The 26,002-nt window shown below is 47.5% G+C and overlaps 8 protein-coding genes and 2 long non-coding RNA genes across 14 annotated transcripts; 6 read left to right on the top strand and 4 right to left on the bottom strand.

The window, feature by feature from the left end:
- The first annotated feature begins 546 nt into the window (after positions 1–546).
- On the top strand, positions 547–6,897 carry sti (citron rho-interacting kinase sticky). Of its 2 annotated transcripts, none has more exons than XM_001353367.4 (6): positions 547–990; positions 1,061–1,305; positions 1,365–1,715; positions 1,819–4,695; positions 4,762–4,957; positions 5,022–6,897. In XM_001353367.4, exons 1-6 carry the CDS (start codon positions 723–725, stop codon positions 6,650–6,652), a joined length of 5,568 nt encoding a protein of 1,855 aa, XP_001353403.2. In that variant the 5' UTR covers positions 547–722; the 3' UTR covers positions 6,653–6,897. The 2 variants fall into 2 exon arrangements, with proteins under 2 accessions (XP_001353403.2, XP_033239844.1); XM_033383953.1 differs by having other exon boundaries at positions 1,365–1,727.
- Positions 6,898–7,203: 306 nt separating this feature from the next.
- On the top strand, positions 7,204–9,857 carry LOC6900481 (zinc finger protein 771). Its single transcript, XM_002134835.3, has 2 exons — positions 7,204–7,910; positions 8,700–9,857. The coding sequence occupies exons 1-2, from the start codon at positions 7,386–7,388 to the stop codon at positions 9,396–9,398; spliced, it is 1,224 nt and encodes a 407-aa protein (XP_002134871.3). The 5' UTR covers positions 7,204–7,385; the 3' UTR covers positions 9,399–9,857.
- Positions 9,473–10,917, bottom strand: vih (ubiquitin conjugating enzyme vih). Its single transcript, XM_001353366.4, has 2 exons — positions 10,637–10,917; positions 9,473–10,562 (listed from the first exon to the last, which is right to left on the bottom strand). Exons 1-2 carry the CDS (start codon positions 10,735–10,737, stop codon positions 10,133–10,135), a joined length of 531 nt encoding a protein of 176 aa, XP_001353402.1. The 5' UTR covers positions 10,738–10,917; the 3' UTR covers positions 9,473–10,132.
- A 43-nt stretch (positions 10,918–10,960) lies between these two features.
- On the top strand, positions 10,961–12,335 carry LOC4812754 (EARP-interacting protein homolog). Of its 2 annotated transcripts, XM_015187332.2 has the most exons (3): positions 10,961–11,239; positions 11,298–11,485; positions 11,552–12,335. In XM_015187332.2, exons 1-3 carry the CDS (start codon positions 11,069–11,071, stop codon positions 12,276–12,278), a joined length of 1,086 nt encoding a protein of 361 aa, XP_015042818.1. In that variant the 5' UTR covers positions 10,961–11,068; the 3' UTR covers positions 12,279–12,335. The 2 variants fall into 2 exon arrangements, with proteins under 2 accessions (XP_015042818.1, XP_001353401.2); XM_001353365.4 differs by having other exon boundaries at positions 10,962–11,239; positions 11,298–12,335.
- LOC4813195 (kxDL motif-containing protein CG10681) lies at positions 12,257–13,320 on the bottom strand. The gene is made up of 3 exons (XM_001353364.4): positions 13,092–13,320; positions 12,862–13,033; positions 12,257–12,800 (listed from the first exon to the last, which is right to left on the bottom strand). Exons 2-3 carry the CDS (start codon positions 13,026–13,028, stop codon positions 12,317–12,319), a joined length of 651 nt encoding a protein of 216 aa, XP_001353400.2. The 5' UTR covers positions 13,029–13,033; positions 13,092–13,320; the 3' UTR covers positions 12,257–12,316.
- Positions 13,321–13,361: 41 nt separating this feature from the next.
- On the top strand, positions 13,362–16,232 carry LOC6900480 (1,5-anhydro-D-fructose reductase). Of its 2 annotated transcripts, XM_002134834.3 has the most exons (5): positions 13,362–13,656; positions 13,822–13,989; positions 14,050–14,219; positions 14,295–14,637; positions 14,700–14,952. In XM_002134834.3, exons 1-5 carry the CDS (start codon positions 13,492–13,494, stop codon positions 14,883–14,885), a joined length of 1,032 nt encoding a protein of 343 aa, XP_002134870.3. In that variant the 5' UTR covers positions 13,362–13,491; the 3' UTR covers positions 14,886–14,952. The 2 variants fall into 2 exon arrangements, with proteins under 2 accessions (XP_002134870.3, XP_015042817.2); XM_015187331.2 differs by lacking the exons at positions 13,822–13,989; positions 14,050–14,219; positions 14,295–14,637; positions 14,700–14,952 and adding exons at positions 15,173–15,340; positions 15,409–15,924; positions 15,987–16,232 and having other exon boundaries at positions 13,500–13,656.
- Positions 14,620–16,141, bottom strand: LOC26532797 (uncharacterized). The gene is made up of 3 exons (XR_001453120.2): positions 16,006–16,141; positions 14,916–15,133; positions 14,620–14,833 (listed from the first exon to the last, which is right to left on the bottom strand). It is a non-coding gene; the product is annotated as an uncharacterized lncRNA (long non-coding RNA).
- Positions 16,233–17,530: 1,298 nt separating the features above from the next.
- LOC6900478 (clavesin-1) lies at positions 17,531–22,116 on the top strand. Its single transcript, XM_002134832.3, has 4 exons — positions 17,531–17,816; positions 20,620–21,074; positions 21,148–21,438; positions 21,512–22,116. Coding segments are annotated over exons 1-4 (1,005 nt in total). The 5' UTR covers positions 17,531–17,815; the 3' UTR covers positions 21,770–22,116.
- LOC117184870 (uncharacterized) lies at positions 22,111–22,841 on the bottom strand. The gene is made up of 2 exons (XR_004470338.1): positions 22,312–22,841; positions 22,111–22,234 (listed from the first exon to the last, which is right to left on the bottom strand). It is a non-coding gene; the product is annotated as an uncharacterized lncRNA (long non-coding RNA).
- A 54-nt stretch (positions 22,842–22,895) lies between these two features.
- LOC4812767 (uncharacterized) lies at positions 22,896–25,678 on the top strand. Of its 2 annotated transcripts, none has more exons than XM_001353361.4 (6): positions 22,896–23,886; positions 23,951–24,054; positions 24,112–24,274; positions 24,336–24,546; positions 24,605–24,753; positions 25,029–25,678. In XM_001353361.4, the coding sequence occupies exons 1-6, from the start codon at positions 23,653–23,655 to the stop codon at positions 25,644–25,646; spliced, it is 1,479 nt and encodes a 492-aa protein (XP_001353397.3). In that variant the 5' UTR covers positions 22,896–23,652; the 3' UTR covers positions 25,647–25,678. The 2 variants fall into 2 exon arrangements, with proteins under 2 accessions (XP_001353397.3, XP_033239848.1); XM_033383957.1 differs by having other exon boundaries at positions 24,112–24,286; positions 24,357–24,546.
- Positions 25,679–26,002: the final 324 nt, after the last annotated feature.

The following is a 26,002-nucleotide window of genomic DNA, read 5'->3' as shown; positions in this document are numbered from 1 at the left end:
GTGCTAGTTATCAACGAGTAAATATATTTAAGTTTTTTGTTTATAATTTCATTCACAAAACAACTAATCAAATAATAAATAGCAACATTTTTCCCTTAGAATTTATTTCTGTATACATTTCCTGCGGACAATTTTTTTATCGGTTTCAAGGCAACACTGCGAGTGGCTATGCAGCCCTGAGTTTGGCTTCCCTCGGCGCTACTTTTGATTCAAACTTTACAATCGTTAATATTTCCGCCATTTACCTCAAGTAGTTCAACAATTTAAATAGAGCTGGCTTACGTTTGATAAGTTCATTTTTTCATCATACGAGACGCTATATTGTTGTTGAGAAACCAAAATTGAGGCAAAAACAAGCAAAGCCAAGTATTTAATGTGCCGGTCAAGTAGAAAATTGATTAATTAATCGAATTAAACTATGTGGGCATGGTTAAATGTGCTATATAGCTGAGAATATTCCACGGAATATCAAAAACGAGGAATATGCAAAATATAACTTGAATTCGTCAGTATATTTACGGTATATTTTTTAAATGAGACGGTATATTTCGGTATATTTTTGAGGGTCGGACACACTGCGCGGCGCTACAGCATTTTTTCATTCAAAACTTCTCAAACTGAAAATTCACAGGAAATGCTAAGAAAATAGATATTTCTTTTCGTATTTATGTGAAAATATATCAATTAGTTTGTGTAGAATCAGTGAAGTGTCTTATGTCAATATGCCACCCCAGCGCGATCCCATTAGCGTCCGCACGACGCGCCTAAATAATTTAATACTGGGCAAAGGAGTTGGCGTCACCCAGAAGCCAGCAGGCTCTAGCGGCGGTTCCCGAAGAAGTATTTTGCCTGTGAGCACCACAAGTGCAGCTGTTGCCGAGGCGGTATCCCGCGAAGGCTTGCTCGACGCATTCTGCTTGCTATACAATGAATGCGACAAGGATGCCCTGAAGAAGCGCGACCGCAACATATCCGAGTTTGTTAATAAGTGTACGTATGCTACTGCATGAGTCGCTGTGCAGGCCGTTCCACTACATATATATTACTATTCCACATTTAGTCCGCCCCATTGTCGAAGAGACTCGCAAACTGCGCGTCAATGCGGACGACTTCACCATCAAGGCGCTTATTGGCCAGGGATATTTCGGGAATGTGCATCTTGTGGTGGAACGTCAGACGTCCGACATCTACGCCATGAAGAAGATTAAAAAGTCTGTTGTGACCACTTCCCAGGTGAAGGAGGAGCGCGACATTATGTCGGCGCGCAACTCTGAGTGGCTGATAAATTTGCAGTACGCTTTCCAGGTGAGTTTTGCTTGGTTTTTACTTCAACTATTACTTGATCGAGCTGGAAAAATTCACAGGACAACGATAATTTGTATCTGATCATGGAATATATGCCTGGCGGAGATTTACTCAGCCTGATGTCTCGCCACGGACCCTTTGACGAGCACCTTGCGCGCTTCTATCTGGCTGAACTGACTCTGGCCCTGCACACACTCCACGAAATGGGATATGTGCATCGCGATATTAAGCCGGAAAATATACTGATTGATCGCTTTGGGCACATTAAGCTGGCTGATTTCGGCAATGCGGCTGCCCTAGACCGAGACGGGCATGTGCTCAGCCTTTCGCCCGTGGGTACGCCGGATTACATAGCTCCGGAGCTGCTGCAGACCATCTCCACTTACAAACTATCAAAGTCGATGCATGATGTGAGTGCGGCTGTATGTTCGCAGACCTGAAGAGTGCTCTTCAGTGTTCAGTGTTTGGCCAAAGATATTCATACTTGAACATTCTATTCCATTCCCCCCTTAGGTCAGCTGCGATTACTGGTCCATGGGCATCATTGGCTATGAGTTGCTTTGCGAAACGACACCGTTCCACGAGGACAATGTGCACGAGACCTACTCAAAGATACTCTCCCACTGCGAGGAGAGCCACCTGAAGGAGCTGATTAACTTTCCCAGCGAGCTAAAGGTCTCGAAGAACTACAGGGATCTGATCGAGTCGTTGGTCACGAACCCATCGAAGCGTCTGTCCTACGATCGCATCAAAACACATGCCTTCTTTGACGATATTCAATGGAATTGTATGCGCTCTCAGGTGCCGCCCATTATCCCAAACATCAAGTCGGACGATGATACATCCAATTTTAAGGATGGCACGCGACACAAGTCCCGCAGGGATCAGCTAGGCAAAAAGTCCCTCACTACGAACATGAAATCGCATGATTTTAGTGGCAAGGATCTGCCGTTTTTGGGCTACAGCTTTGTGCATATGGACAAGCCGCCAAATTGCGATTCCGTCGACGAGGCGCGTGCCATCAAATTGCAGGAAAAGCTCAAGGACCTGCAGCAAAGGCTCAAGTCGCGAGAGACTGAAATCTCAATGCTGAAGCAGGATCTCTTGCGGGCCCAGCAGTCGCTCAAGAAAACAGACAACAAGTCGCAGGTTGTGCTGGACGCCAAAATGGAAATCAAGAAGCTACAGCAAATAATCAAGGACAAGACTATGGAGTTGGCCAATTGCAAGACACAAATCAAGACCCTCCAGAGCTCGGCCAAAGTGGATGAGGAAATGTGGTCCAAAAAGGAGTCCACAATCACGGACCTGCTGCGTCTGAATCGGCAAAAGTACGAAGAGGCAAAGATATCCTCGGAGCAGCGCTACGAAAAGCAACTGGCCGAGAAAAACCAGGAGTTGGCCTCCACACTGCAGAAAATGGATGCCCGTGAGCTCGAGTTTGTTGCCAAGAGCGACGAATGCAAGCATCTGACCGCCAAGCTGCAGAACTATAAGGATGTGCTTAAGCAGCTGAAGGAGCAGACCATCAAGGCCGATGCCGGGCACGAGCAGCAAAAGAGCCAGATGGCCGAGTCCTACGAGCAGAAGCTGTTGGATCTGCGCAACAAGATACGCGAGTCGCAGGACTCGCACCGCCGCTTGACATTGGAGATGCAGGGAATTCGCTCGGAGCTGGACGAATCGATTAGCTCTGGAAAATCGACCCAAGAGGCCAAGCACGCCACAGAGCGCAACATCGAGGACATATTGAGACGTCTCAACCACGAGATAGCCTCGAATAATGAGCTGCATGCGACGAAGGCAAAACTCGAGTCGCAGCTGAGGCAGAAGGAGAACGAAACTCATGAAGCGAAGGCCGAGTGCCAGCGCTTGGAGCGCGAACTACAGGTCGCCGAATGCCGCTGCCACATGGCCGAATCCTCTCTGGCCTCTAATGCTTCCCCTTATAACACAGCGCCTGGGTCTTTAACCGAACTGAATGCCATTGAAGACCAGCTGCGTGCCGACTTGGTGGCCGCCAAAGAGGGCGAAAGCCAGCAGAAGGTCCGTGCCGATCAACTCCAAACTCTCGTCACCAAACTGGAGCAGATGCTGGAGCGCTTCAACGAGCAGAACCAAAGCCTTTCCCCCACAAAGTCTCAGGGAATAGGAAATAGCTCAGTAGGCGACATGCTGGAACGTCAGAATGAAAAACTTGAAGACAAGCTGGCGGCCGTACGAGAGCATATGATTGTTGAACGTCAGGCAGCGCGAGCGGCTAATCTCTCACTGTGGAAAGTGGAAAAGCAGCTTGAGGAAGCCCTGGCGGAGAAGAAACTATTGGCGCGCCGCATGGAGCTGACAGAGGATCGCATCAAGAAGGCCCAGAGTGGCCAAGAGGAGTCGCAGCGCATGCTCAAATCCTCACAGGAAGAGACGCGCCAGCGAGAGTCACGCATCGAGGAGTTGAAGCAGGAACTGGCTGCTGCCAAGCGGGATGTCATGAAGGAACATCGCCTGTGGGAGAAGGCCGAGCAGGAGCGCATGAAGTGCAAGTCGGAAATAATCGAGCACCTGGCTAACGTGCACAAACTCGAGCAGCAGGAGACTGGCCTGCGGCAGAAGCTACAGCAAATGCAGCTGCGCTTCGACGGCGTCATGTTGGAGCACAAGAGCATGCAGCGTCAGCTGCAAGAGGAGCGTGAAAACAGCACTGCTGCGACTGAATCGAGCCACAGCCTGCAGCGAGAGCTGAAGGCGATGACGAACAACTTCCAGGGGCTGAAGTATGCCTGCAGCGTGACGGATAACCAGTTGACCGAGGTGGAGACCATGCTGAAGACCGAGCAGGATCGCAACAAGTCGCAGCAGACCCAGCTGGACGCTTGCCACGTGAAACTGCGGGAGCGAAACGACCAGCTGACGAAGCTGCGCCAAGAGCTGTCGGGAATAGAGGCCGACAAGCGGCTGGCCGAGCAGCGAGCCCAGGTGCTCTCCTCGGAGTTGGAGGAACTGAAGCAGAATCTAATGGAGCAGCACAAGAAGATGGTCGCCCAACAGGGCCAACTGGTCGAGCAGACAAACGTTCTGTTTGCCACACAAGAGCGGGTGAACATTTTGGATAGCCAGAACTCGAACTACCTGGCACAGAGCGCCGACTGCGAGCGCGAATTGCTTAACTTGAAGGAGGAAAACACACGCATCCTCAGCGAGCTCTTCCACAAGAAGGAGGAGGTGCGCAACCTACAGGCCGAGATAGCCGAGCTGCAGACCGCTCAGGCGGAGCTGCATACGGAGATCGATGAGCTGCAGGACACGATGGCCGAAAAGGAACAGTTTTATGTGCAGCGTGACATCAAGGCACTGGCCACGTTGGCCCAGCACAAGAAGTTGATCGATTACTTGCAGGTGGGTCCCCAGTATGATCTTCCTGGAAAGACCCTTCCCTAACTAAATCTCTGAATTGAATTGCAGCTCAAAGTAGAAGACCTGTCCAACAAGAAGAAGAAAACCCTGGCGGACAAGCTGTTTGGCACGAGTCATGGCAACAAGGAGAACATCTCCTCCAATGATGTGGAATCTTCCATTCTCTATCGCGCCCTGCGCGAAGAACTACGCCGCGAACAAAAGAACTCGGCCTTGTTGAAGGAGCAACTTGAGCAGTTCAATGGTGGGTCCTATATCCTTTCTTAAGTCTTTATTCTTATAATCATTACTTTTTGATGACGCTGTAGGAACTGCCACGCTTCGCTCGCCACTCAAGTCGTCGGGACATCAGCTCAAGCAGAGGCCTGTCAGCATCGCCGTCACTCCAAGCTCCCCCCGCAAGCAGGTGTCGTCCCTGAAACGTACCAAAAGCCAGATAGAGATCACCACCCCGACAGAGAAGGATTCGCACCAAAAACAGACTGTGGGTCAGCAGCAGCAGCAGCAGTCCCATCACCGCTTCGAGCTGGCACTACAGGAATCAAAGACAGGTTCTCCGGACTGTGTGGTGTGCAAGCAGAGCATTATCGCCAGCTCGCCTTACTGGCGCTGCAAGGAGTGCAAGGACTCGGCCCATCGCAAGTGCCGCACGAACGTACAAGGCGAATGCGGAGCCGCGAAGCCTAGTGCCCCGTCTGGGGCTGACGCAATCAGTGTTGCCCCATCTGTGGGCAGCAGCAGCCTCGAGAGCGTGGATAGCACCAGTTCAAACAACGTCGGCAGCGGGGAGTACATTGGCACGCTAGTGTACAGCTCGGATGCCCAAGGGGATCAAGAGCACGGGAAAGATCTGGAAGTAAACTGCGCCTTTGAGGTGGCGGAACAGCAACTACTGCTGCTGGGCTGCAGCACCGGTCTGTATGCCTACCATGTGGACACGCAGCGACTGCTCCACATTGCTGGCATCGAGTCCGTGAGCTGCATGTCGATCTGCAAACGCCTGGCCAAGGCCATCATAGTGGGAACGGTCGCGGAGAAGATGATTCAGTGCGACTATCGACAGCTGGAGTCGCGCTGCCAGAGTTCCAGTGCGTATCACAGGCCCGTGCTCGAAACCTCGGCCATAGAGCTGCCGCTTGCCAACCGAACGGCCGATGAGAAGTGGAAGCTAGTTCTGATTTCCAACGAGGCGGAGAATGCCCTGGACTCTGTGGCCATAGCGGCCACCTCCACTCGCATTGTCATCTTGAAGTACGAACATAATTTGCACAAATTCAACCCCGTGCGTGCTCTCGACACGGCCAATGCGGTCACCTCGATCTTCTTTACGCGCCACTCTGCCATTGTCAGCTCGGACATGTTCTACGAGATCGATCTGGACAATTACTCGGCCGATGAGTTTGTCGACCTGGCGGATAAGTCAATGCAGAACACCGCCAAATGCCAGCCCCTCATGGCTGTGCGCATTTCACGGCAGGAATACCTCCTGTGTTTCGCCGAGTGCGGCGTGTTCGTGGATGAGTTCGGCTGTCGCTCGCGCCCCTACGACTTGAGCTGGGTCTACGCCCCGACGGGATTTGTGTACCGCGAACCCTTTCTCTTCATATCCCACTACCAGTGCGTGCAGATTGTGCGCCTCCATCGATCCTTCAGCAAGGAACTTGCCGACACCGACATTAACTCTGAGCTCTCCGAATCACCGGACCTGCAGCGCGTCTACTTGCCCCACTACATGTCTACGTTGCTGGCAAACAGTGGCGACATAAACCTGTACACACTGGCTCTTGACGCTAAGTCGTGTACTACTGGCTCACAAAGGATCTACCACTTGGATACACTGCAGGCGTTCAAAGACAAGTTGAATGTGTCCATGGAGACAATTTCGTCGGTGGCCACATCCGTGACACTGGGATCGGCAATGACAATGGATAGTATATAAATACGCTTACGGATAACTCAAAATTATTTATCTAAATCGAGAGAAGAGGGCCTCACACACAGAAATATACTTACATACATACTTTTAAGTACCATTTATGATCGGTCCACGCCTGTCCATGATTTGATGGCAACTTTGCAGAAAGGACGACTTGCCCGTAATTTAATTTAAAATATTTTTTTTATTTAAATATTTGTAACAATTTTGTGCGGATAATACACAAATAAAAGCATTCTCGACTAATAGGTGATAGGAAAGTTTAGCCCGGGCAGCTGTCAACCAAGCGACAGCTGAAAAATAGAATGCCTTAGAATGCTAAAACAATATGCATGCCGTGTGCATGATGAGCCTTTTCGCTGATAAGTTTTGTCTTTGGTTGTTTTGATAGGTGGATTGCTCTCAAATTCAAAAAGCGCGCCCAACGCCTTCTTAAATAACCGTAAAGGCAGGAAGCTTCCGCGACTGACTGAGATTGAACAGAGCTTATCTATCAGCCAGCTTTTTCTGGCAGCTTTCAATGTCCCGCATAGTCAAAGCCCCAGAGCGTGGGCTCAGGTGGTGGTGGTGGGGGCTCTGTCTCCGTCTCTGTCTGTGTCTTTGCGTCTCTGGCAGTCATGTTATTGTGTGGGTCCGTCCGCTCTCTGGATACGAAACTGCAGCATTACTGTAAATTGTGATAATTGATTTCAATTTATTCCATGCCGTCGGCACCGTGTGTGCGCCGTAGTCGACGATGTTTGAATCAAAAGAAAAACTTCGCGCGCGTCGTGCAGTTGCGGACTCCACTACCGCCGCAGGAACTGGAACGGATTCGAGCAAGATGCAGCTATGCCGGGCCTGCCTGGTGCTACTTCGACCCGAGGATGTGTCCTACGACCTATGCAGCGAGAAAGGCTTGGCGACCAAATACTTCTCCTGCACCGGAGGCGACCCAGACATAGACCTTCAGATGAAGGAAGAGGAACAACTGGTACCGCAGCAGCTGGTGCTGAAAAGTATCTGTGAATGTTGCTACCAGTTGGTGCAGAAATTCCACGACTTTCAACGCATGTGCGAAGAGTCCTCCAGGAACTTTGAGAAGCTTCTGGCGGTGGTAAACTCACAGGATTCCGTCCATAACTCCATCGAGGAGCACGCTGTAGCCAACACCAGCTCGGTTCTGCCAGAATATGAGACCCTTTCGGAAGGCATTCCGTGCAATGACGAGGTCTTTAGGGGTCCGGAAACGCTGACAGCCACAGAATCAATCGAAGATATTGTGAGTTTTGTATACATCAATGGCTATACATATTCAGACATGCATATATGTGCATGTATGGTGCTCGATATTAAAGGGTTCGTGTGCTCCAATCTAATCACAATCACTGCTTAGTAGATTGGTTGCTTAGTGCCAGGGAAGGCATTCGTAAACCACACCATCCAAACGCTGGCGTGTGAGGGACTATATTTTTGATTGTAGGTGAAAGCGAATCAGCTATGAGATAACTTACTATCAAAAAGAGGGCAGGTTTTTCACTTAGGCTTCACAAAAATAGCTACACACATCGAGCACCCTGGTTTTGGAGTCTATAAGATCTGGATTTGGAAAGACTTCTTCAGCAGAAACTGCAATATTAAGCACAGCTTTACCTCTTGTTGTATCCCGAGTTCAATGTGCTCCCACAAGTTAAGGTACTCAAGAGCGTGATATTAAATACATCGATAGTTGTAATTATTGCCAAACCAACCTTTGGGCTTATCATTTACATAAGGAAATGGCAATGAACAGCTTGTACATATGTATGTATGTAGGTTTTAAGATGAGTAAATCTCCGTCCCAGTCTCTTTATCGATCCACCAAAAATGATAAGATTAGGCAAGATTGCTGATAACACACCGTTAGGGGGGTCAGTGCGTGAAAATTGTTAATTAAGTCCGATATGGGGGCACGCACACAATAGTGGTACAATCATCAGACATGTCATGGTCATTGAAAGCGAAAGAAAGAACTTAGATTTCAATGAATCGGATAAATGAACTCATACATACAATATCTCTTTAATTTCAGGAGGAAGTGTATATTATTGAGGATGAAGCTGCAAAGAAAACACTGGGAAAGGAGAGGATTCCCATATCGTCACGACAAAATGTGCCCGGGCAACGCAAGCAGGGACTGAGATACACGCTCAACTGCAGTAAATGCAATCGGGGATTCTACAAAATCTCATCGCTCGAGGCCCACATGAAGAAGCACGACGGGATAAGTCCTCACACGTGCGTACACTGCGGCAAGAGCTTCGCACGAGCAAATCTCCTAGAATCACACCTCCGCGAGAAGCACTCCGCTCAGAGTATAACCTATCCGTGTCCCATGTGCGATAAGGTATACAGTGCTTCGCGCAGTCTGAACTACCACTTCAAGAGGGAGCACAAAAGTGTACAGAAGCAGGCGACGACAGCCTCAATGCACATGTGCGACAGGTGTGGGAAATCGTATGCGCGAAAGGCGCACCTTGCACGCCACGAATGGGTGCACAGGAGCATGGATGAGCGCCGTCATGTATGCCAGTTCTGTGGCCAACGCTTCTACACGAAGCAAAACATGGTGGATCACCTGCAGCGACGGCATACCAGCAGCAAGAGTCTATTGCGGTGCAATAAATGCGGCCGCATCTTCCGTACTCGAGCGGCCCTGGCGGTACACCAAAAAAAGCACACGACTACCAGCACAGCGCAAACAGGATCAATCCTCAGCTCGGATCGCTAAGGAATAAGTAGTTAGTATTTTGTTGTTTTATTTATGGTGGTTCTCAATATCTTTCAAGCCAACTCAACTAGTAGTTACAATGTTTCGAATTACTATAAATTTATTATTACATTTAGGTAGATGGGATATAAAGGCCTGCTGCATAGAATATTAGTGAGAAATACTTGCTCGATGAGTGAGTAGGTGTTTTCGGGAGAGTCGTTCTTTAAAATTAGCTAACATTCACTTCATGGCCGGCGCAGCAATGTCGCATAGACCAAATCGAATACAATATGTAAGTCGGGTGGCATCGATTGATCTGCTATGATGCTGGCATATCTCAAAATCATGTATAAAAACAATTAACTAAAATTTATGCTTAAGCTTAAAAAACGGACAGATTTAAAATACGTGATTACCATTACATTCATAATTCAGTAATTTGTTTCAAAAAAAAGTATAATAAAGATTATCCGATTATCTGTTTTGTTCTGTCTGTCTCTTACAATGACAATGCACATTTGCCAAAAATCATCATAAACTATGTGGAGGTGGTGTGGTGCGTGGCGGTTTGGTGATGTGGGGGTGGGGTGGGGTGGGGTTGGGATTTTCGTTTGGTCAGAGTGGGAGATGAATGGAGGAGTCGCTTGCACTATATGTAAATAAATACGCCGCAATATGAGCATAGGATGAGAGGTAGCGAGCCCAGTGCTGGACCGCTACGTGGCGCCACAACCATTGTGACGGATATCTGTTTAGGTGTCCTTGTGTTTCTCGTAGAAGCCGTCCAAGTATTTTTTGTACTCCTTCTGGTCGTTCCACATCATCGCGGCCTGCGCATTCAGTGGACTCTCGTTGTTTGGCTCTCCTAGCAGCGACTGTATGGACAACAGTATAGTGCGTACATCATACAGGGCTGACCACTTATCTTTCAGAATGTCCAGACAAATGGATCCTTGCAAATCGACGTTGGGATGAAAGCACGATGTCAGGAATTTCACCACTGGCGCCGCATACGGATACGAGTTGGGAAAGTCCAGAGACAGTCGATACGTCTGTCCGGCGTAGACAGTGTTCGAGGGTCCATCAATGGTGCCGACCCACTTGAAGATGTTCTCGCCGTCCGGAAAGGCGGAAATTCCCCTCTCGCTGGCCAACATCAGGTTCATAAGTTCCTTCTGCAGTCTATACGAAGCATAGGAGAAGATCGCCTGGTCAGTGGCATCACTGCATTTTCATAGAAAGAGTTGGCGCCTTACCTTTTGCTCACGGCATGATTGTCTTTCACTGGCATCGAGTCATCGGTGTGTTTGGTGCCTCCAGCTCCTCCGCTCTGTTCGGGGCTGATGTTCTGTGCCATCACGTTGCAATGTGTATTTAATAATTTGCTCTACAGATTATACTTCAAAATCAATTTAGTAACAGGCCCAGTATACGCTTTTTTTTCAATTTCAGTTTATATTTTTTCCCTTTTTTTCACTTTTATATGTGTGCGATAGATGACTTTAAAACAGTACAGTAGATGACAGTGTTGGTTTGGGCGTGCACAGGGTTGTATTATCAGTCAATCGGACGAGTGACAGCTGTGACAACACATACTACTCGTTGCTTACATACGTATTATATGTACATATGTAGATGCAATGTGTATTATTTACATATAATCAAATCAGCAAAATTAGCTGCTGGCTATGGATGAAAACAGCCTGATCTACGGGCTGGAGTTGCAGGCTCGTGCCCTCACGCCCCAGTACGGCGAAAGCAATGAGGTTTGCTTTTTTATTGCCACAAACTCCTTGAAGCCCACCAATCAGTTGCATTTGATCTCCTACGACGAGGAGCAGGGTTCCATACAGTCCAAGGTAACCAAATACATACTTAAATCTCATTTAACCAATCCAAACAATGTTTACTCCACAGGTGTTTGAGCATGCACTCGGCGAGGTTTGGAAGCTAAACAGTTGCCCACATAACTCCCGCCTACTGGCATCTGTCTATAATGTCCAAAAGGGAGCACAGGTGCAGGCTCATGCAGCACTTTTAACGCTACCGGAGGATTTGAGCCTGCCAGACGGCCAGGAACTGAAATCGGAATACCTTCCTTGGGGGCAAGTAGAAGTTTTAGACACCGAAGCCTTTGGCGAACGCGTCAAAACCATCGAATTTCATCCCAGCCAGGAGCAGACATTGGCCTGCGTGGTGGACAACAAAGTGGCGGTTATGCAGCGCGCAGAAGCCTCGACCCGCGTGGTAGCCGATGTGCCAGTGACCAGCACAGGAAGTGCCAAGCACACGGTGCCCTTTACCACCGGCAAATGGTCGCATCATCACCAGGGCCACCAGTTCCTCGCCTTGCATGACTGTAGCCTAAGTGCATACGATGTGCGCGACACACAGCATTGCGCGTGGAGCATAAGCGATGCCCACAGTCAGATGGTGCGTGACTTGGACTGCAATCCGAACAAGCAGTGCCATCTAGTGACCGGCGGGGACGATGGCTACCTCAGGATATGGGACTGCCGTATGCCCAAGGCGCCAGTTTTTGAGCGAAGCGATCACTCCCACTGGGTGTGGTCGGTTCGCTTTAATACATTCCACGACCAACTGGTACTATCCAGTTCCAGTGATTGCAAGGTCCTCCTGACGTGCGCGGGCTCTGTTAGCTCAGAGACACAAGCCCAGGCTGGCCTAGATGGGGCGCACTTTGGCGGCGGGGAAACTGAGGAGCGGCACAAAGTGCTGTCGGATGGTCTACTTCAGACCTTTGACCAACACGAGGACTCGGTGTACTGCGCCGAATGGAGCAACGTAGACCCGTGGATTTTTGCATCTTTGAGCTACGATGGTCGGGTAATAATCTCAAAGGTACCAAAGCAGTATAAGTATCAGATTATATTTTAAGTTGTATTATTCAAATTGTATTATTAAAAATAAAGTGTTTAGCCTGTGTCCTCTGAAGTACAATCGGAAGAGTCATTCGGATTCGCAGTCTCCACGGAACAGACCCGCTTAATGAGTTCGTTTTCAATCTCTACGGTCCCGTTGTCTACAGCCTCCTCCATCTGAACATACTCAATAGTCGCTTCGCTTTTCTTGGGCCCCGTGGCACTGGTGGATGTCGAGGCCTTCACAGTCGGCGCCACCGTTTCCACAGAATTCTTGGCGCACGAGTCGGTATCGTCTTCAGCCTCCTCAGCAAGACTGCTCCGTTGTGGCTGGACGTCTGCGTATATGGCGGGATACTGCTGCTGCAGCTTCTGTTTAATAACTCTGATCTTCCGAAATATATGGTCCAGATCCTTTTTCATTTCGTTGAGACACTTTACGTGACGCTTGAAATCGTCATTGGCGTTTTTCAAACGGCTCTGGGACAGGGCATTGCAATTGAGCAGCATCTCATTGGTTTTCTCGAAACGCTGTAGCCTGAAAGGGGGGTGTTCAAGATAATACAGTCTCTTAATAATCAATATTGTACAATACTTACATTTGCTTCTGCGCTCGTATCATCGTCTCCACATCCCCCTGATTAACCATTCCAGCCAAGTTCTGAATGAAGGCCTCGGCAGCGGAGTTGCCAAAGCCCGTGTAGGACTCCAGATCCGGTGTTGCATCTTCTGATTGGTTTGGATCCTGGATGTAAATGTGGCTCATGTTTCCTACTTGTTGGCTTACATTAATAAATTCGATTTTATTTACTCCTAAAGTAGTAATCACCTTTGTGCTATTACGATTCTTCGGATTTTTTTCACCTGCAGCTGTGTAGACTGTGGCAATATTGATAGCTTCAATTCCGATTATCTGCTGGGTGAAGTATTCGGTAGTTTGTCCATCACATCAATATAGATTTGATCAGTTTCAAATTGTTTATAATTCTTTGTTTATTTCTTATGTATTTATGTAAAACATACATAAAACGTACATATGATGTATTTTACAGTGTTGTGATATGCAACAGACATAACATTATTTTGTTGGATATTAAAACAGCGTATAAACATGACATAATGTAACAAAAAATGGCCTAAAATAATAAATATATAAGCGCATCGTCCATTTTTAATATGATTTCAATATAAAAACCTTTATTCAAAACTTTTATTGGATGTGAAATAGTATGGTATTTTACCGCCGGCAGTTTGCTGCCACATTTTTTTTTTCGACCGCGATATTTTTTTGGAATTTTTTTATTTTTATTTTAAAAATTAAAATGAAGCTCGCTCCAACTGTAAAGTTAAACAATGGCTACGAAATGCCTATATTGGGCCTGGGAACCTACGAGGTAAGCTACCGACTTATAATTATTAACTTTTCTAGTTGTGAAATCGGAAGGGACTTTACGTATAGTACAGCGGACAATATCTTTATTGATGCATCTTGGACATTGTACTCTTATATGTACCTATGTACATATGTACTACATACATATGTATGTACATATATTTAGTTAAAGAAAGCACGTTGTGAGAATGCGGTGCGCTATGCTCTAGAGTCGGGATACCGGCATATAGACACCGCCTACCTTTATCGCAATGAAGGGCTGATCGGAAAAGTTCTAAGAGGTCTGATAAGTGAGAGGAAAATAAAGCGGAGTGAGGTGTTTCTGGTTACCAAGGTAAGTGAGTCTGGGATGCAGTCGAAGATGTGTGTCTCTGTATACATGGCTACATCATAGCTTTGGGACATCTACCACGAACCCGAGCGGGTGCGCTACGCCTGTGATCTGCAATTGAAGCTGCTCGGCGTCGATTACATCGATCTGTACCTGATGCACTCGCCCGTGGGAGTAAAATATGTCTCGGACGACGATCTGATGCCACATGATGGCGACAAGCTGTGCACGAAGTGAGTTCTAGGCTGCTGCCCTACATCCCTTCATCCCTCGAGCTGATCTAATCTGGTAGATGCTCCCCCTCGTAGTGCCGTGGACTTTGTGGACACATACAAGAGCATGGAGCAGCTTGTTGACCTGGGGCTAGTCCGCAGCCTTGGCGTGTCCAACTTTAATACTCTCCAATTGGAAAGACTGTGGCAGAACAGCCGTGTCAAGCCAGCGGCGCTTCAGATAGAGTGTCACCCGGAATTGATTCAAACGCCATTGATGGAGTTTTGCAAGACTCGCGACATCGCTGTTATCGCATACTCGCCTTTGGGTCGTCCCAAGTCCTGCAGAGCCCTGCCCTCGTTCTACGCAGATGCTGAGGTGCTGGCACTAGCACGAAAATATGGCAAGACGCCTGCACAATTGGCACTCAGATATTTGGTATAATTAGCAGATAACTTACAAAAAGATCATTAATCGCTAAATAGTATAATTGTACCCAGCTGGATATTGGCACGATACCCATACCAAAGGCGGCTCAGGAGTTTCACATTTCCGAGAACCTGGATATCTTTGATTTCTGCCTCACGCCGCTGGAACTCCAGCAACTGGGGAAACTCAATCGAGGCCTGCGAATCTGGAAGTTTTCGAAAGCAAAAGATCATCAGCACTATCCATATGAGGCTTAGAATTTAAGTATGGGAAAAACTAGGGTTCACCTTCATTTTTTAATAAATGGCCGATCTGTTCAAAGTTGCTTGTACCTTTCTCTGGCCAAACGCTTTTGCTCCTCTGCATATGCTCGAATGTTGTCCCGATGGGTCTCTTCGCGCGACTCTGCTCGCTCCACTGTATTTACGCTGAAACGTACGCGTCCTCTTCTAAAGAAGCCCACTATTGCATACCAGATGCGCCGCACATAACACATTTCAGCTACCTGTTGATTAAATGAAGAATCTGTGCTGTTTACTTGCAGTCAATTGACGGGGATGGGACGGCTGCCATTAAACATGCGATTGATATTGGCTACCGGCATATAGATACCGCATACTTTTACCAAAACGAGGTCGAAGTGGGCCGAGCTATACGGGACAGAATTGCTGAAGGAGTTGTCAAGCGCGAGGACATTTTCCTGGTCACAAAGGTATGTAGTGAAAGAGTCAAAATAACTCGAAAATCATCGCATTATATGTACGTCGAATGATGTTGCAGCTATGGAACGTACACCATGATCCGGGGTACGTTGAGCCTATTTGTCGCAAGCAGCTGAGAACCTTAGGCCTGGACTATATCGATCTCTACCTAATGCACATGCCCGTTGGCTACAAGTATGTGAACGAGGAGACTCTGCTGCCCAAGGATGACGAAGGAAATCTCCAGCTAAGCGACGTCGACTACTTGGACACGTACAAGGCCATGGAGAAGCTTGTAAAGCAGGGACTGGTGCGCAGCATCGGCGTGTCCAACTTCAACAGCGAACAGTTGGCGCGTATTCTGGCCAACTGCGAGATAAAGCCTGTCACGAATCAGGTGGAGTGCTCCCCAGGGCTAAACCAGAAGCCTTTGACGGCCTTCTGCAAGCAGCACGGCATCACCGTCACGGCTTATTCTCCTTTGGGCCGTCCGAAGCCTGACGCTCAGAAGCCGAACTATATCTATTCGCCAGATGTTGTGGCCATAGCGAAAAAGTACGGCAAGACTACGCCTCAGATAGTTCTTCGTTACTTGGTAATACTTTTCACGAATCTTAGTCTTGCGGCTTCCACTAATTAAATTTTCATTTGTGACAGATTGATTTGGGTACCATACCTATCCCAAAGTCGTCCAATATTAACCGCGTAACTGAGAACTTCGACATCTTCGATTTTGAGCTGACTCCCGAGGAGATCGCTGTGCTCGATAGATTCAACTGCGGCGAGCGTTTGGTGCCACTTAATTTAATTAAGGCCCAGAATCATAAGTACTATCCTTTTTCCATTGAGTTTTAAACCAAGTGCCAAACTAATACAAATAAACTACAAACGATTATAAAAACATTATTTGGTTTTACTCACGTTTTACTGACAATTTTCTGAAGGCACAACTACTTTTATTACATGTATGTTTGTAGCTGATCGTAATTGTCAAGGTCATCCGAGAGATCAACGCGCCCTCTTGATTCATTAAGACCATTGCACTGATCTTTACTCACCCCTCGCGATAGGTGTTTAGAGTGTAGAGAACCCAAGTAACATCTCCCCTCTCCAGCGACAATTGGCCAAATGGGAGCATAGACCTTTGCCATAGCACCTTCGACATCCAAGCCTATAAATAATTGTAATCCGAAAAAGAAGAGCTGGATTGGATAAAGTCTAGCCTTGGACTGGTTACAAATAAAGTTATAGAGTTGTAAAGCTGCTTTAAACAAATATTAAAAAACAAAAATGATAGCCTCTGTCCCGAAGAGATTTCATTGTTGGCTATAAACTTGAATCTTGGGAGAGATAGTGTCTCTAAATACTCTTTCTATCCATACTACATACAATATTAACAGGGAGAGGGACAAGTCTATATCGGATTGTGGATCTGTGGCTGATGTTCCAGGAACACATATTTTCATATATGTATGTATACTTTGTAGAACCGGAAATGATATAGCTAGAAAATATGATAATGATTATAATTTTTTTGGTTAGAATTGTGGATATTTTCGGTTATCGCTGGATCGAACTAAATTCCAAATATTCGGCAATGGGCATGTGCACGTTATTAGATGCGCCAAGATCCGAAATGATGCATGAAAATGTTATTACACCCATTACCATTACGGATGACTAATTATTTGTGGATTATTCAGTACACTGTATAATCTACTTACTTCCTAGGGGTACCTTAGGGTGACGTCACCTCATCGCATCAGCACCCCGCAGATGTTAAAAGATAATGAAAAACAACACGCGCTGAATGAATATTTTTGGTACTTCGCCTTTGAACCCTTGGATGGTAATTCGCGGCTGGCTTTGGTTTTAGGGGAAGATGATGATCATAGGATAGGATAGGTTCTTGGCCCCAATTTCGTAGTAAAGTTTGATTTTTTTTTGTAGCTTTGGTTTACAGATCTCTGCCATAATAGAAACGTGTCTTGTTTTTCAGGCACAAAATCATCCAAAGGCTTTTTAAAGAGGTCTTACATAGGACGGGACGGGACGTTGCTTCCACCAAAAGCGCAATATGCTGCCGCGTTGCGTTGCGTCGCGGCAACGGTTCGGCTTGGATCGGCTCGGCTCGGAATCCCCACTCAAACTCCGACTCAAGCGTCAATTGAGTGGAAACACCAACGGCCGAGAGCGTGGCTTAAATAAATTTTCAGTTAACCAAAAATCGTCAGTTTCGCTCAAAGCGTCCCCACGTTCACATCGTCTCGACGCCAGTTGCGGAGCTCGCACCAAAAGCGGAGGAGATTGACTGAACCGATCCCCAAGCAACGCGCGCTATCACACATCCCATAACACACAGAAAGTGTTATATAATTTCTTACATTTTTCAATTTTTTTACTTGTGAAACTTCGGTCATTTTCGCGTACCGAACCCCCAGTACCCAGTACCCAGTACCAGTGCCAGTGCGTAAATCGAATCAAAAAGTGAGTTGAGGGGATCAGAATTATGCCATACATAGGACACATATATGGGCAGACAGTTGGTAAAAGGATTGAGAGGTACACATGCTCGGGAAAAGAAAAGCTTACTTGCGCTGCAAAGAAAAACTTTCGCTTTCACTCTGGGCTCTCGGCTCTCGGGTCTTGGCTCTTGGCACAGCAGTTGCGCATGCGCCAATGCTATTGCGGCATGCGTCGTTTGCTTGGCTTAACCTACTACCTCTTAGGATTCGTTTGGGCGTGTAGGGGGAGGCGGGAGCGGGAGCCCATCCCATTAAGTTCGAGATCGAGGCTTTGACCTACGAAACATGGTCTGGGTCCCTAAAAAAGTCGTTATGCCTTGACAACTCACTCAGTGTGTACGGAAAGCGAGTAAGCGAGTACTTATCACTGAAGCATTAACAAGCACAACTAACTATTGACCCATTGCTGTTGCTGTTGCTGTTGATGTTGATGTTTTCCCAAGCGATGAGTATGAGTCAATTACTATATTACGAGTGTAGCCAACTTTTGTAGCTTTGTTCGCTGTCTTAATTGTGAAACCAACACCAAAGGCCTGCAAGGTCTTGTCCCCCGAAGTTGGCCAACGCCATAAAGCGCAAAGTGGATTGGATGGAAAATGTACGTGGTGGTAGTGGTGGTGGCGGTGGTTTATAGTAAAAATGCAAGTTGTGTGCTGTCTGTCCGTGGGTTGGCTTAGTACTCGTATAAATATTCATGGCAAGTACTTTTATTGTGCAATGTCCATGGACGTGATTTCCTTTGGTCAACCTCGACTAGAAATCTGCGAGGAATGGAATCGATTCCCATAGATACTATCTAGACATCTAATGGAGTCGTAGTCGTAGGCCATCCAATAGTCAGCCTTGGAACGTGCTTGTAATTCCAGATGCGTTAATGAAGCCCGCTGATTACAGTTCGAACTTCGAATAATAGATTCTGTCAGATCATTTTGACACATGAATACAAATCGCTACTCATGCGCCGAACATTAAGGTTCTGGCCCAGACGAACCGAATTGTACAATGCACCAGTCCAGTCGCTGATGCCCCGTAATTGAGGCAAATGCAATCTATACGATAATACGGAAAGGAAAATGAAAATGCAAATTTGTCGAGTCGTAAAATCGAAATTGAGCCAAAGCAACGAACGAATTGCCTGCCAATGGGGCACGGTCATGGGGTGGGATTGAGCAAGTAATACCTTACTTTGGAGGAGTGTACGGATGGATAGCAGTGTGGATAGTAGTGCTGGTTGGGGAGCACAAGCCTGGAGCAGTCAGAAACCAGTTTTGAGCGTATTTTTGGGGCCTGCACTTTCCACTCCTCTCCCCTCTTCTCCTCCACTCCACTCCACTCTACTCCACTCCAAGCTTAATGCTGGACTTATAAGACGGCGTATAAACGTACTTCGGCTGTGGCTGTGGCTATAACTGTGGCTAGCTTTTATGCTGTGATGTAACCATCGGGCTAATTGGCAGAGCGGATGCCCGAAGAGCAAAAAAAAAGAAAAGAAAGAAGAAACTGAATTGTTACGAATCGCATGTTTCCAGCCATCGCCGCATCTTCATCTTCATGTTCATCTGGTCGGGTCTGCTGTCCCCATAAATGATCGAGTTGCCACAATCCATTGCCATTCCCCTGAATGCTGAATGGGCTATGGGCTACTTATGTACATATGTTCATATGTATGTATGTATGGCCTTATGTACCATGCATACAATATTGTATATTTCGATATGTGCAATAAATTGAGCGTATTCAAAGCAGGGCATGTTACACGTTTAATTTTACAACAGAGCCTTAACTGATTAACCTGACGGACTGATGGACTGACGGACAGTTCGTTTGTTGTACGTTGAAAACTGTGTGAAGGCCATGAAAGTGGAAAAAACTTGATTTTGGAATCGACTAGATATGGCATGGCATGGCATGGCATGGCCTATGTGGCGGTCTGGTTGCTCGCTCGTAAACAGTTTGTTGACCAAAAATACATACATAGTCGGTCTCTTCGGTGTTTATTTAGTGGCTGTGGACTTAAGCAGCAGCCGCAACAGCCGCAGCAGGCGAGGAGGGCTTTCATTAAGGCAAGTCAAACACGTAATTATAGGGCAGTTACCCAGCCAATCCAATCCAGTCCAGTCCCGACCATCTCTCTTTTGACCTTCGCTTTATTTTGGATGGGATGGGTTTCGGATGGATAGAAATTTAAATACCGATTAAATGACAACACCAACGACGGACAGCAGCAGACAGCGGAGATCGGACGATACCGCTTTCATATGCAAAACTAAACTGGCGGCCGTTTTTGGGTCACGGTCAATGGAACCAGCTTCCAAAACAGCTGGAAAGTTACGGAAATGATAGCGCCACAGCCACAGCCGCGGTCGCCGCCTCCGCCTACAGATTAGCCAACAAAGAGATATCATGCATATTCAAATCGATGTGGGCATCATCTACAGCTGGAGAGCCATTGCACTCCTCCATCCACCAGCCACCATGACACCTAAGACTTGGCTGCACAATAGTAGTAGTCATAGATATATGTGTTTGCATAGGTATGCGCTGATGATGTGGGCTACTAAACTGTGGTGACCCTTGAGAGTTCGATGATTTTTAGCGTGTTTCGGGGTTGAGCAAGCGCACTCAGCGGACACCGCAACGGTGTCTTTGGCTGTGCCTTGGTCTGTGTGTGTGTTCAAGGCCGACCAGCCAATTAGTGATCAAGAAAATTAATAGCCAATGCGATTTTAACCGGTCAACTTTTTGATTTGCTTTGCTTCGCTTAGTGCTCGAAACAGAGGTGCTGCAACAACCAAAACTCAATGGTCCCATGGCCAGCGGTGGCGACTATGACTACCCGTATGTGTGCGGCCTCAGTGCCGACATGAAGGTGGTGGCCAAGGAGGAGCTGCACGAGGACGAGAATATACGTCGGCAGGCGCTCGCCCAGTTCCGGGAGTGGATCGACAAGCATCCGCATATCAAGAAATGCCGCACCGATGCCGTCTTCCTGCTGCGCTTCCTACGCACAAAAAAGTTCTCCGTTCCGTCGGCCTGCGAGATGCTCGAGCGTTACCTGACCATTCGCCAGCTGTTCCCGCAGTGGTTCCAGCATCTGGACATCAATGATCCGGCCATAAATGAGATATTCGAGAATGGTTACCTGGTGCCGCTGCCTCAGCGGGATGCCATCGGGCGCCAGGTCATCTTCTCGGTGGCCGCAAAGTTCGATCCTTACAAGGTACGAGACCATCGATCATTGTATACTACAAAAACATATGCAATAACGTTAAATAATTTTACTTTCGATTCAGTTTACTTCTGTGCAAATGGCTCGTGTGCACAGCCTCATTTGCGAGGCCCTTCTGGACGATGAGGACTCGCAGGTGGCAGGATACGTTTACATCAACGACGAGAGTGGCATGAATATGGGATTTGTCAGCCTCTGGTCGCTGACCGACCTACGCAGCATTGTCAAGTGCATCCAGAACTCGACACCCATGCGGCACAAGGAGACCCACTTCGTCAATATACCCCACTACGCCAACAGAATCATAGAACTGGGCGTGTCTATGCTCAGCGACAAGCTGAAGAAGCGCATAATTGTAAGACGAACACTCAATTCAGTTACACAGTCCCTAGACGCGCTAAGCTCTGGTTTTTCCCTCGTTTCCTTAGGTCCATAAAAATGTCGATGCTCTGTCCAAGTCGAAGATAGATCCCGCCATCTTACCAAAGGAATATGGCGGCACTGTGCCCATGGCGGATATGATTGCCCAGTTCAAACAGAAATTGGTGCAGCGCCGTGCTGCCATTCTCGCCCTGGACGACATGCGCATCGAGATCACCAAGGATGCGGCCAATTTCGCGGGCAACGATATCGGAGACCTCGACGCCGGAGTAGTCGGTAGTTTTAGGAAGCTGGAAGTGGACTAGGAACCCCGCCGGAGGACCTTGATCGTAGACTAAGCTAGGATTAGGTCACATTACCATTGAGACAACTGACAAATACGCGCGGGCATGCACACTTTTCGTACCTATTTAAAGCATTAACACTAAATTATATTTGTAACTACAATGCAATTGGGAACTCTCTGCATCTCTCCCTCTCTCCCTCGTCCTTCCCTCCGCTCTCAGGACACACCGATGCCAGGCGGTACAGGGGTATCGCCAGAGGACGAAGTTGCGGTTGAGTTTTCGAGTTGTATCTTCGATCAATGCGTTATGTACTGTTACAAAAAAATGTCTATTTAAATATATGTATATATTCTTGTGAATTTGAATTATTTGAAACATCCTAGGTATTTCATTTATTCGTTGTATTTCCTTTGAGTGGTTTCTATATATTTTACATATGGGCGGGACTCAGAAAATAGTTCCGCAAATGTACCTAAAACGGGTCTGGAAAAAACGTTAAAATACGATTGCGATCAGGCCCTTAAATTCAGACACTTTATAGATTTCCTTATGGATATTACCGGAGAGTGTATCCATAAAATGGTTAATACATGGCACTACCATAATGTATACCAGTAAATTTTAAATTAATAAGCTAGTATTTCGTATCACAGCTTATCCGAACCGAACAGAACGGTTGAGAGGTCGTGAGTGCGGTGTATGGTGTATGGTGTCATTGGAGACATACTGATTCGGTTGTTGAACGCAATCCCTGTTAAACAGATCCAATTATGGGTACAATACATTTACAGACGGCACGAGGAGGGTTATTCTGGGGCACACCACACTCAAAGCCGGATGGGATGGCAGGGAACAACGAGGCGTGCCGTGCCAGCGATCGTAATTAGTTCGTGTCTGAAGAAGTAGTTGCTCTTTTGTAGCGCGATAACGGTGACACAGTCGTCGGCCCCCGGCCCGGCCTCGAGAGAATCTTAGTGCATTCTATAGCGGCAAGAGAACAGAGCTCTCCGTACGAAAGTTCTTTTGCCTGTGCTTGGCTGTGTGTCTGTGTGTGTGTCTGTGTGTATCCATACTTGCGGACGTGAGAATGAGTGTCGGCATTATGATTGTACTCTTTATTATATGGCCGCAATACGAAGTAATTCTCAAGTTAACATTTCAGTTGAATCGGAGCGCGCGAGCATGAGCATCATCCAGAGAGAGGGCACCGCGGCTCCAATCTTAATTTAAGTTGTTAATTTTCGCGCTCTGTGTCTGTGCTAAATGACCTTAAGTGATTCTCGACCTACCTGTACGTAGAAACCCACGAGCTGAGTAATTCCAGTAGTAACGCGATCAGTCTCTGGAACGGCGGAGTATTCTAGTACCTAATACATATACATATGTATCCCTGGAGTGCAATAATTTGAGCCGATGAAAATCTATGAAATGTTTATAAGTGTTGTTGTCTATTGGGGAGAATCATCGGGTATCTATGTGTAATTCCAACGGTCACGATTTATTGACATGAGCAGTTTACTTAGCAAGTGAATGAGAGAAGCAAGAGCGAGCTTTCCCACACAAAGAAATCAAACAGAAAGCTTTGGGCGAACAGCTGTTCCAGTGTACGAACTAAGCTTTGGGGTTTATTGCTCTCTGAGCATGTGACAGCCGCCACTGGCTGCACTTTCCAGCCGGAGAGATATTTCTCTATCTCTCCACCACCGCCACCCCCACCCATCAAAGGTAGCTCCAATTTTTATCAGCACGAAGTACGAGTCACACAGATAAGGAGAAGCCGGCGGGTGTTAAGTCATTTTCAAAAATTATCGCTTCGTTACTTTGCGCAATCGAATGGGAAGGGAGAACGCGACGCGTAATGCAGTGCGTAGTCGAGTCGAACCCCCCTCCGAGCAACAATCATGAATAAGCTACGATCCCTGCTGCCGGGCCAACAGACGCCCTCACAGGCCTCCTCCCGCCACTCGGTGGCACTAGAGCCGGAGATTGGCTTTCAGATCACCATCGACACCGCTGGCGGCGAGAGTGCTACCAAGAACACAGCGTCAGTGCCAGAACTCAATGTCCATCTCATAGCCGCCCGACATCTTCCCTCCCTGTTCGGGTTCAAGATCGTTCAGGGGTATTTGATAAAGGTAATGATGATTTATTTCGCTTTCCATATCGTTTGAATGACTCTCTCTTTGTACTGCTATTCAGGTGAAGTTATTTCCCGGAACGAAGCGCTTGGACAGCAGCATTCAAACCAACACGTGGCCAAAGTTCAATGAAAACTTCAAGTTTCCACTGGTTCCAGACATTAAGTAAGAACTATGGCCCGCTTTTCCGCTGTCAGTGAAATTAAAAGTTTCATTAATCAGATCTTCACTGAAACATGGCTCCGCACGGGACATGCTGTCCCGCCGTTCCACCAATAACCACCAGCAGACAAGCCAAACGATTCACGTCCCAGAGCCAGACGAACTTTTTGCCGGCCAATTTGTGGTCTTCACCGTGTACGCTCTCCTGGAACTACCTGCCGCAGTGAGTCAGTCAGTGAGTGATCCGCCCGCCCCTTTGTTGGCTAACATCCCTGTTTTAACAGAGTTTTAATCGCTTTAACAAGACATACCGCTCGCTGAAGGAAAGGAGCTCCAATTTTGTGCAGCGCTTGGTTGACTCATCGCCGGGTACTCCCAACGAATCAAAGCCCGAAGCTCTCGGCAAGCCGAACGACGGAAAGACGAAGAAAAAATCGGAGAACCCAAGGGATGCCATGCCACCGTTGACCATCAGCGAGTCCCGGAGGAACATAGGTGAGTGTCAAGTGGGGACACACACATTCTTCGAAACTTCGCTGATCGGTTCTCTCAGGTTCCGTCACTTGCTACCTGGAGCCCAAACTTTTTAAGCGGAATGCACGAACTGGGTGCTATTCCTCGGAAGAGCTATGGCTTCCCATCAAAGATATAACGACGACGGTCTCCAAAACAACGTCCAGCAGCAACAACAACAATAACACTGTAAGTTAGAAATAAAGAAAGACATAACTACTGCTTGTGCGTACATATGTATATGACTGTTACCAAATAACCTGACCCGAACTTGTGTTGACATGGCGCCCAAGCGTCCCAGCGGCCCAGTGTATGTTTTTCAACGTAATGGAGATGTACCTTAATTGTCCAGAGTGAAAGCTGACTCCGCCGATTGCAGTTGGGAAACCACAACAACACAAGAAAACAAATTATTTGGAATGGCAATCCCAACAGCTAAATTAATTGTCGCACTTTATTTCCAGCTTAATAACTCTCCCAAAGGCGTTGTCGAGCTGGCCCTTGAGGTGCGCGATCTCGGCGAGGGGGAGCCAACAGAAGGCGGCGGCATTCCCGAGACGACTCCGACGCCAACTCCTGCACCAGGACCTGCATCGAACAATTGGCAACGAATGACCGCCGAGGTGAAGCGGAAGATGGGCATGAGCAATGCCAGCCATATCGAGTCCGGCAGATACGTTCTGCGCGTGACGACCACGCGCATGCGCTGCTCCAACAAAGTCAAGGATGAGCTGGAGGCCACGGCCAGTGCTGGAGTCTACGTGAAGACCACTGCCTTTGAGCATGGCATCTACATAGATGCCTGGAAGTCGCCCAACTTCTTCCCGTCGCTCTCTACCAAATGGGACGATGGTACGGACGCCAATGAGGGAACAATAACCATCCCGCTCCGCAGTCTGGAGCAGCTGGACAACATTGTCGTACGGGTAACGCTGGCCACCAAGAAGATGGGCAAGAAACTGGTTCTGGGCACAGTTCTGATCGGGGGCGATCGTGCTGGGGACACGGGCTCGGAGCAGATGCGTCTTATCCGGGAGACTCCACCCGGCGAGCGGGTGGCTGCATGGCACTGCTATCAATAGTGACGCTCCAGCTACAGCTCCAGCTCCAGCCCAAGATGAAAGCCAAGCAATTCCATGCCAATGTAAATAGCATACGTTTTAGCCATTTAATATCCAAATCAAAGTGTAGGTTTCTACGTACGCATATGTGTACTTTTCGATCATAAAATTATTAAATTTAATTGTAAACAGTAAAGTATTTCATCGGGAAAGTTGGTTCATTTCTCATCGTCGACGGCGTGTAACACTTGGTTTACAACCAGCAGCGGCACCTTCTCATGATTCGGCGGCGTCTGGATCAGCAAAGAAACAGACGGACGGATGGACAGACAGACATATGTGCGTGCCCTGGCCTGGGTTTTTCGCTTGGAGGAAGC

The sequence above is a fragment of the Drosophila pseudoobscura genome, chromosome X, assembly GCF_009870125.1.
Source record: "Drosophila pseudoobscura strain MV-25-SWS-2005 chromosome X, UCI_Dpse_MV25, whole genome shotgun sequence".
In the NCBI taxonomy this organism is placed as follows: domain Eukaryota; kingdom Metazoa; phylum Arthropoda; class Insecta; order Diptera; family Drosophilidae; genus Drosophila; species Drosophila pseudoobscura.
This window is presented reverse-complemented; position numbering and strand designations above follow the sequence as displayed.